General features: G+C 34.6%; 1 protein-coding gene across 3 annotated transcripts; it reads right to left on the minus strand.

The window, feature by feature from the left end:
* Positions 1-1,720: 1,720 nt before the first annotated feature.
* Positions 1,721-8,708, minus strand: LOC140804391 (uncharacterized). 3 transcript variants are annotated; one of them, XM_073160393.1, is made up of 12 exons: positions 8,604-8,708; positions 8,056-8,177; positions 6,905-7,032; positions 6,665-6,815; positions 6,389-6,498; positions 5,548-5,631; positions 5,409-5,457; positions 5,204-5,295; positions 4,336-4,471; positions 3,142-4,114; positions 2,663-2,773; positions 1,721-2,423 (listed from the first exon to the last, which is right to left on the minus strand). In XM_073160393.1, exons 2-12 carry the CDS (start codon positions 8,146-8,148, stop codon positions 1,822-1,824), a joined length of 2,529 nt encoding a protein of 842 aa, XP_073016494.1. In that variant the 5' UTR covers positions 8,149-8,177; positions 8,604-8,708; the 3' UTR covers positions 1,721-1,821. The 3 variants fall into 3 exon arrangements, with proteins under 3 accessions (XP_073016494.1, XP_073016492.1, XP_073016493.1); XM_073160391.1 differs by having other exon boundaries at positions 2,663-2,785; XM_073160392.1 differs by lacking the exon at positions 8,604-8,708 and adding an exon at positions 8,496-8,514 and having other exon boundaries at positions 2,663-2,785.
* Positions 8,709-10,501: the final 1,793 nt, after the last annotated feature.

The raw sequence follows: 10,501 nt of genomic DNA on the forward strand, positions 1-10,501 counted from the left end.
AAAGAAAATGTATGAATAAATTTGATTTTTTTTTTTAAATAAAAAGTTTTCAGAATTTATTTTAAAAATATTTTAAATAAATTTATTTTTCATGCAAAATAAAAAAGAAATAGTGCATTCAAACACTCGAATCAAGTAATGTGGGCAGGGGATTGGATGTTGAAGAAAAAGAAGAGTGGATATTCAAAATGGAAGAAAAAAATACTGGTTCAATATAAATTATTTCGATATTCGAAATTAAAGAAAAAATTTACTCATCAATATAAGATGTTCCAAATCCTTTATTTCAATTTCATAAATACAATGAAATGAAAACACATTCAGATCACGTCGTTACCAATATGCAATGGTGGTCGATAGGATCGGACCTGTTTAGTGATGTTGTATATTGCAGATATGAGCATTGTAGAGTATGATATCAACTTCTCGGATGATTTGTGGATGTGGTAACATTTTTTTTCCCCTGGTTTGTCTCTAGTTTTGCATCCTCGTGATGCTGGGTGAAGAAGGATTAGGGATGGGATATTTAAAAACTTCTTGAACTCATTGCCCATAATATGGTTGATTGTGTTAAGATTGGAACTTGGACCTAACTCAACCTCAAAAGCTAGCTCAAGGGGAAAGATTGTTCAAGACCATATATACAACTCCCAAGTATTAAATACCACCGATGTGAGACAACTAACACACTCCCTCACGCCTAGGAATGAACATCTGGAGCGTGAAGTTTACAAATGACCCAATTATGGGCAGAACGGACGTCCCAACTATGGGCAAACACACCCCTCTCACGCCTAGAAATGAACATCTGGAGCGTGGAATTTACAAATGACTCAATTATGGACAGAACGGGTGTCTCAACTATTAGCAAACACACCCTTCTCACGTCCAGGAATAAACATCTGGAGTATGGAGTTTACAAATGACCAAATTATGGGCAGAACGGGTGGCCTAATTATAGGCAGTCCAACACATAACGGTGGAACATGAGCTCTGATACTATGTTAAGATTGGAACTTAGACCTAACTCAACCCAAAAGCTAGTTCAAAAAGGAAAGATTGTTCAAGACCATATATACAACTCTCAGGTATTAAATACCACCGATGTGAGACAACTTAACATATTGTTTCTATTTTTTCATGGCCGGAACATAAATTGATACGGAAGAGTTCTCGAGAGGTAGTCCAAGGAGTCTTCTAGTGGAGCCATTTCTGCTCTTCGGGATTTCGTCAGCAATTTAATTTTTCCACTGTAGTTCAAATTGGATTTGTTTCTCCCTTGCTATCATCTAAGCTGGACGAACTTAACACGATCATTTCTCCCCACATTTGGAAGTAAAATACTCTAGGCTTGGATTAAAAGTTGGAACAGAAGTTCATTTCAACCCATTTTAATTTTTGCTCTAAATCTGTAACACCTTTTCCTTTCTTAACTTCCAATAAAATCTCACAAACATTCCTTTCCATTATTTACTTTCCAAATCTCAACTCTCAGACTAAGCTAAACTATCCCAAACATTCCTTTCCTTTCCAAATCTCAACACTCGAACTAAGCCAAGTCAGATTTATGGCATGACCCTGAGAATAGGTGGTGCCCAATCTTTTGACGGAAAACATGCTTAACTAATAGGCTGCTTAAAAAGTTTTGGCATAGTCCTACTCTAATGCATTGCTGATTTACTCAAAAAGTTGTGAATGCACAAACCCATGTGCAGCAAGATTGATATCAGATCGTTTCATTGAACCACAGAGACAATGAGTTTGACATTGATAGGAGTTCATTTCAACTGAGTCATGAGAATACGATTACAAAACTTGAGCTTATACATCACTTGAACTAAACATTAGATCCCCATACCCAGGAAAGTACTTGTTTACGCCTAATCTCTCGTTTCTCCCAAGTTCTGTCATCGGCATGCCACCTTTACGTTGAAAATCGTCAAAACTACGCATGTGGTATCCATTTGTATTTGAAATGTGCCCGTTTGCATATTTCTGCTGTGACAATTGCGTGAAGGAAGTGTCATAATTCTGATGTTGATTGACTAACCTTGAAGACAAGCCATAAATATGGTCTAGAGAAAGTTCATTCCCCATATGATTGGTATTACCAAATTCATGTAGCAGAGATGGATTTTGCAGGGCAAATAATTGATTGAGTTTCGAGTCTGTATGTGCAGATAATGATTGCTGTTGCATCATATGCCAAAGTTTTTTATCATCTTCATATGCACTGCGATTTGGTGTACTAATTGGCATCATTTCAAAGCCCGGGATTTTCTGGACGTTCATTGGTTTAACTACACCACAGCTTAACATGGCAGGATTGATGAAATTGACATTATCGGGGCTGCTACTGAATTCGGTAGAAGGGAGTTGAAGCAAAGTGCTGGACAAAGAATTAGTATTCACCAAAGGGCTTCCTGCAAATACGAGAGAATAATTATATTGATCGGTTATGACCAATAATAAAGAAAACATTTCTTGCAACGGCTGCTTTATGTGTTTGTGCAGACAATAATAGGTTGTCGTCATTGGGCAGTGAGTTTTTGAGATCCCAAGCTTAAAAAAGTTGAAGAAAAGAAGGAAAGAAATGAATACGTGTGCAGCCGTTGCAAAAAATATATTTTAGAACAATATGAGATGCGCTAAAGGTACAAACCAGATGGGATACGGGACATGCCGCCTGTCCTCTCGCAAGCAGAAAACCCAGGAGGTGGATCTCTAGAGGTCGCTGCAAACCCTGGTGGTGCCAAACTTTGAGCTCTAGTTCCTGTAAGAAGAGCTGGTGAGGATTCAAAATCACAAAATCAGGCAATTAAATAAACAATTAACAGAGACAAGATTGTCATCCCAGGCAAAAAAATTAGCCAACACAAGCAAACTGATCTGGAATCCTAAACCTCACCAAATGCAAATATCAACAAAAAGTATCTTTCTAAGGAGCACGAATAGGATGAATAGGACAATCTCATCAATCAATATTCTGCTTAAGGAAAATATTTTAAAATTAGCAAAAACTGGATGTGCCAAATTATTAGCAAGTGGATGCGGACCAGCCTATTTGGTAACAAATATATAGGAATAATACATTTAATCAGTTTGATAAAAAGAAAAGGAACATGAATCCACAACAGTTACCTGGATACTGAGGCTTGCGCAAATACTGCTCCTTGTTATCCCCAAAATCCCGAAGGACAGACCCAACCACTTGACTCCCAAAGCCATCCTTTCTAAAATGTGAATAAGCTGATTGATCACTATTAAGGGTGTTCCACGAAGAACCATTCAAGCCACGAGTTTCATCAAGAAATTCTGATGCATCATTAGTCTTTGTCGAAGATCTTTCCCACGGATCAAAATCCATGGACATGATATTTGAAATTATACTGCTCTCCACAGCTTCTAAACCAGAATTTTCGTCATCATTGGGCAAGTTACCATCATCGAGTCTTCGCAGGTGCTCTACTATCTCGTCATTGGAAAATGAACTGGAGCTTCTATATATTCTATCTGATTTGGAAGAATTTTGGAACTTCATCTCCTGCCATGCATCACTTAATACTGAATTTACACATCTGACAGGTAAAGAAGCCTCATCTTCACGATTGTGCTCATTATTCTGATCCACGCTAAAGTCTACCAAACTGTTAGTCTTATTCTGCAACAATGCAGGACCACAGGAATCCTCCGACACGTTTGCAGCATAAGATGGATGAAAAAAACAAGACTTTTGACTTGGACCATAGAGATCTTTAGATCCTTGATCTTCGAATAATAATGAATCTTCCCTGGCTTGTCTATCTGGGATATTTTTAGATATTCCATTTTCAATGTGATTAGATGATGAAACTCTAAAGAGGTTAGGAAAAGAATATGACTGTCCCCCATGTATATCTCCGCTCGTTGTAACTGAAGATAATTCGGAGCATAATTTTAAAACCCTGTCTTCATGTACATTTCCATCTTTTTCGAGATCGGGACAATTAGAACGGCCAACTATATCGACAAAAGTTGTCATTTTGAGGGGCGCTGCAATGCCTCCCTGCTTTTCTGTGGAAGGAAGTGAGAAAATAATTTCTCCTTTGCCATTTACCGAGCCAGGAATTGCACCCTGGACAATGACACCAGAGACATTTATTCAAATAGGTTCTCAGTGAAATACAAGAATATGAAAGATAAACATGTTGGCACTAGATACGTTTTGCGGTAATGTCTTCTAAGGTAGAGCCATTAGCAAAATTAGCACTACATGCACACTATATCAAGATATGCACTGAACAGATCTTGAGCATATCTTAAAATAATGCAAGCCGTTGCAAAATTGGCACTTACCACGGTATTTTGGGATGCAAATTTGTCAGTAAAAGCACTGCTACTACTGTAGATATCATCCACTGGTGGTGGCAACACATCCCCCGACCGTGTTAACACACTATCAATAGCACCAACAATTTGTTGCACCCTACTCCTTTAAATTAAAAAAGAAGAAAAAAAATTAGCAATCTGTTCATAGAGAATTAAAGAGCACAAATAAGTAAAACATATATCAGCGTAAGAATTATAATAAAAAATCACAACTTGCAACAAATAAATAATTCATTTCAACAAAACACAAACGGCAATCTTGCTAGAAATTAACTTCATTGATTAAATCAGAGAAAGCATGTCGTATGGACTCGGAATTACAATTGAAGGAGCGGCATAAGATTACTCGGAGTTGAGCTCAGAGATAAATCAACCCCACATTGAAATTTTAGATAGCTGTTGTCATTTTCTTTGGACTCGGAATAGTTATTTTGTGTTTGCCATTGTTTTATATATTTTCTCTCTTTTTAATAAAAGAACGCCTAGCACCACCATTGTTTCCTCTAACGAGCGTAGATTCCACACTATGTAACACTTTTAAGATAACGAGAGTCGAGAGTAGACCACAGAGAAGTTGCTGATCATTCAAGTAAAAATATTATTTTCCTTCCCTAGGTGGGAGCATACGATAAAGCTGTGAATGAAAAATCTACTCACACCCCTTAATAACCAAAGCACATCATGTCATAGTGAAAAATCCACTTGCAGCCATTAATAACCAAGTACTAGTTGTTTCTCAGTGGTCCACTTTGGCATTGGTTGTAGAAAATCAGATGATATGACAAGTTAAAAAGTGAGAGATACCAGTAATAAGAAAATGTTGTCTGCATTATACCTCGTATGAACTGCAGCAACCTCATCTTTTCCAAAACTATCTTCATCAGCTCCAATACTATGCAAATATAAACAAGCGGGATTGCTGCAAGGCTGGGAAAATAAAACAACTATGAGAAACTTGTCCCACAGCAAAAGAAGTTGCTAGCCGCATCCCAGAAACGAATGCAAAAAAGAAAGCCCAACAAAGCATGAAATATCTATACCATGTTTTTCAGCCAAGCATGGCAATATTTTGCAGTACCAAACGATGCTCTGCAGAAGTGATAGTCAAATTGTTAGTGTGAAAACTTCAAAGCAGCGTAACTTACTAAATCAAAAGTAAGAAAGAGAACTAGTGTTTACCTTAAAAATCTACCTTCTAGCACAAAACCATGCACTGATTGAATACATCGAATTGCCTCCTCCTCTCTGGAGTAAGTTATGTATCTGGAACCAAAAAGATAAAAGGGAATAATAAGAGGTCAAGTATAAACTTTAAAGGAGAATGCTTGTGAAACATCATCCACTGGCATGAAACAATTCCCAAGACATTACGTCCTAATCAGAAAACTCACAGAGAAAACCATGAAGATAGATAAAGGAAGCGAGCAATTGACATCAATCATATATGTGGTACGTGAATAGGGATCCCACAAATTTGATTGAGACTCGTTATCCAGTCTTAGAGGGAAAAATAACGGGGTGGTCATTTTGTCCCTCTCATCAGACTTAATCCTCTCATTACTAATTGAATCACTTCGCCAGTACAAGCTATTATTTATTGTCCTAACTCCCTTGTATCATAAGATGCAACATTTTACTCTTCTTACTACTTATAATGTCAACTAATTCAGACACAATTTAGCTCCATATTAGATAGAACATATTCATAAAAACACAAAGATTCAAATACATTTAGTGAATAAAGCATATGATTTCCAATCTTCAGAAAATTCAGGTGTCTGACTCTAACCATATATTCACGAAGAATGTATCATGATGTAGAAAGTTCTAAGCTAATTGAAGAATTTCAATGCTGCAAGAGCAAATATACAGCAACTAACAGCTAAATGAACATCCATAAAGAACATAGTCATACAATTCAATTCACACACAGAAGAAAAAGAAATCTATTCAACTAGCAGCTTTGGACTCGCATACACAAACAAAACAGAATCTATTCAACTAGCAGTTTTGGACTCACACACTGCAAGTCTCATTGACAAATTGCTGAATTGCACCACCAGCTGTTCTTGAGAGAGAGACCTTGTCAACTTTCCCATATTGACCAAAATATTCTTTCCGCTGCAATAACTGTTCACAAAAACATTACTCTTTAGAACTGAAAAACATAAAACAGCATTTGAAGCATCACTTGATCTGATACAAGGTAACAGCATACTTAATAATATTCTAAACAAAAAAAGTAGACAAACCTGCTGATGTATGGAAAAAAAAAACTAGCAAAAGGGATCCTTACATCTTCATCGGCAAGACTAAGAGGTAGCCCAATCACATACACCATTTTGCGTTGAATGACTCTGACATTAGTAAGATCCTTCTTTACTTCAGTAGTCTTTGGCTTGACCTTTGGTGGCTTGTTTTTGCGATTAGAATTTTTATTCACCGTCCTAAATGATAGATAAATAAAACCTTCAAATGTCCGTATCACAGCTTCAAATGACAGAACGATATTGAATCAAAAAATAACAACAGCAACCTTCCACAATCTGTCTGCATTGCAACAATTTTATCTTTATCATAGATTGTTCGACAAGCAGGACATCTTCCCTCTGTTTCCTCTTTCTCTGCCATGTCTATTATATGATGCCAACACCAAACACAGACCTGAATAGACACGGTAGTGAAGATTATATAAAATCCAATTACGATATACAAATCAAAGTCTTGGGAAACAAGTAAAAAGATGTCAAGATTGAGACAGCAATGTGGAAAGAAAAGTAGGGCCAACTTTTATTCCTCAAAAGTCAAAACCTCGATAAATACACAATTACTTCAAGCCAACTTTACTTGACTAGAGTGAGAAATTTACAAGTTGGTTCAGGAAAGTCACAGAGCATCAAATAACTAAACTTGCACAGGTTCAATAATTAAAACCCATAATATGTAATGCAATGCATTGATATGATTAGTCTTAAGTGAGATGGGATATGAATTTAAGGCATGCAGCCAGTAGACATTCTAATCCCAGTTCACGAGTAGCCCAAAAATGAACTAGAGTGGTCCAAACTACCCCAACACAACGGTTTTCGTGCTAGTGACAGTTGGATTTAGTCACAAACAAAAAATCTATTCATGGTTACCCTCGTAACCCTATGCTTAATGGATGACTTTGATTTGTTATTTATGAACCATACGCTATATGAAAATAATTGAACCAGCATGACTAGAGAGCCAAAGGTTCTCACAATCGACATAGCCCTTATTTCGTGACCGCTAGCCAGAAAAACACTTAAATAAATCAAGATGTGTCATGGTCCTCCATACCATGTCGGCATTAAATCATTATTACAACATAAGTAGATATTCTTCACGTTTGTATTGATGTTTCCGTTCATCTTTGTTATGTTGTCCAATGTCTAGTTACACTCACGATTCATGAACTTCTATCACACTCTGGCATTTAGGCATTGATGGTGATAAGACAATGGAAAAGACAGGCTTGAAAAGAAAAAAGAAAGAATCAATTACACATACCATGGATGAAACAAGTAATTTACAAACAATCGTTCAATATCCAACAAATTACTAAAGTTTAAACAGCATTTAATGCACTTAAACGCCTAGATTTTACCAAAACAACATATAGGAAGTAGATGCTGTGTGTCGAGAAAAGAGTAAATATCGCACCTGGTAACCACATTGGCAAGGCTTGAATTGTTGATCTGTCCAATCCATTTCCTCCGCGCACAGGGGACACCTCTTCTCCTCTTCCATGTTCATTATTGCCTTTCACCTCCCAAAAAAAGTTCCTGCAATGAAAATAGAAAACACCAACAAAAATAAATTCCATCTGCAATCAAATGAGCATAAAAACATTCAGAGACATTTCCTCTCACACACATACAAACCAAAAAACAAAGGCGCACAAACCCTAACATGTAAGTCCATTTCCATCCCAAAAACAAAAACAAACGAACAAACAAAATCTCTACTTTAATTTTCCAGATCAGAACAGAAGCACCTCCCATTTCGCCAAAAATCCACAAAAAAAAACGCGGGCGAAAACCATCAAAATCTCTGAAACGAAAAATGTACGGCACATGCCAGAACCGCGTCAAAGCACGCACATTGCATCGAAAAATGGAAAGCGCACACAGTGACGAAATGGACAATGAGGTACAGTGTCTATGCCGGAAATCGAACAAGAAAACATCAATCGAAATGCGAAAACTCACAGAGATTTTTGGTTCAGACAAAAGGCAGCGAGACAATTAAAGAGAGAAAAGAGATTAGAGAGCGAGGAAATGTAAACGATGATTGAAAACCACAGGATTGACACGCCTTTTATGGATGGCTTTTATTATTATTATTAATTATTTTTTTTATGAACCTCAATTTATTATTATTTTATCTTCGAATAATAAAAATTATTTTCCTTTTCCTAAAAAAAAAAATACTTTTATTACCGCTTAGAAAATCGCTACAATAAGCAGCTTCGATGCGTCACAAAAGTATGGCGGTGCCATATATATATACATATATATATAAATATATACTTTTATATATATATAAAAGATGTAGCTTAATTTGATCAAATAATATTAAATAATTAAGATGAGATTATTTTCAATTTAAAATAGTTCTTCGATTTAAAAGAGAAATTTTGTTTTATTTTTTATATGTAAAATATGGAGTGACTTCAGAAAATTTAGTAGGATAAGAAGAGTAATTATGAAATTAAATATTTTGATGTCCTATAAATTAGTTACTTTAAAGGTATCACACTTAATACACACACGCGTATGCAGTCCACTCATTGTGCTCTACTCATTGATAGACATGGATGTAGACATAGTAGATAATCAATATATCAAAACTATATAATATATATATATATATATATATATATATATATATATAAATTTATGATACCATGAAGTCTAAATTTGTAATTTTTTGTGGTTTTTCAAATTATTATATTATGTGGATCATTTAAACAATAAAATTTTGATCTATTTTGGATGTTTAGTAATTCTTATTGTATAGTTGTTATGTCACGCGATAATATGTATCATGTGTTTGTGTGTGTGTTTTTACTCAGAGAGATGCGAGTATCATTAGATATTAGTTATTCTGCATGCACGATGTGTGTGTACAATCTTTTTTATCATTATCTAGGGATTAAAATGAAATTTGACAAATTATAGAAGTATTAAATTGATATTTGAATTGTTAAAATAAAAAAAAAACGTGTGTTGAATTTTTTTTTTTAAAAAAAAATATAATATAGTATCATATAAGAGTAAAGTTAAAAGAAAAATTGGTGTCATTCCTAGATGATTACTATCATGCCCTTAACTTTGATAAAGAATAATATTTGCATCTTTGAATTCATAAGCTCGTACAAGATGTACCTCTTGGATTAATTAATTATATTGATATATTACATGTAATTATAAAATTATGAATTATTTTGTTTAATGTGTTGTAATTGTAATTATGAATTATTTTGTTTAATGTGTTGTAATTGTAAGATCCCGATATAATGTAATTTCTCGACACATTAAAAATTAAATATAGAAACTGTTGAAATGATCCATTTCAATAGTTATCCGAATGTTTGAAAATATTCTTGTTTCTTGTCGGAACATTTGCAAGCTATGTGAGTTCTCTGAGTTTTTTTTAAAAAACAAAATTGAAATTATTATTCATGTTTAGATTGATAAATTTGATTTAAGTGAAATCTATCAAAATTAGATTTGAAATTACATGATATGAAATGAATTTGAAATTTTATTTAATTTTGTCGATCATGGCGGTAAACCATTTCATTTAAAATCAATCATCTTAACTCCATCAATCCAAACATGACCTGAAATTTTTGAGTGCTAGTTGTATGATTATGTGTTTGTTGTTTTGGAAATATTTTAAATCACACGCAGCTCAATCATCGTCATGTTTCTATTACTTTTCTAATATGGATCATGATTAGATTTCAACTATCCATCTAATAACTTCATTTATTGCACACTTAAACTTGACTTTATTTTCAAAATTACGATCAAGTGTTTGACATTTTATTAAAAATTATAATCATAATTTGTGGTAATGATACAACTTAAATTCTATAAAT

The sequence above is a fragment of the Primulina eburnea genome, chromosome 11 (genome assembly GCF_022965805.1).
Source record: "Primulina eburnea isolate SZY01 chromosome 11, ASM2296580v1, whole genome shotgun sequence".
Lineage (NCBI taxonomy): Eukaryota > Viridiplantae > Streptophyta > Magnoliopsida > Lamiales > Gesneriaceae > Primulina > Primulina eburnea.

Excerpts from the sequence above, each read along its gene's own strand:
- LOC140804391 (XM_073160391.1), bottom strand. The coding sequence starts at position 8,148 with ATGAACATGGAAGAGGAGAAGAGGTGTCCCCTGTGCGCGGAGGAAATG. Across the intron at positions 5,632-6,388 it reads GTCAATGAGACTTGCAGTGT|ATACATAACTTACTCCAGAG; the intron begins GTGAGTCCAAAA and ends TTTTGGTTCCAG. Across the intron at positions 5,296-5,408 it reads ATGCTTGGCTGAAAAACATG|CCTTGCAGCAATCCCGCTTG; the intron begins GTATAGATATTT and ends TTATTTTCCCAG.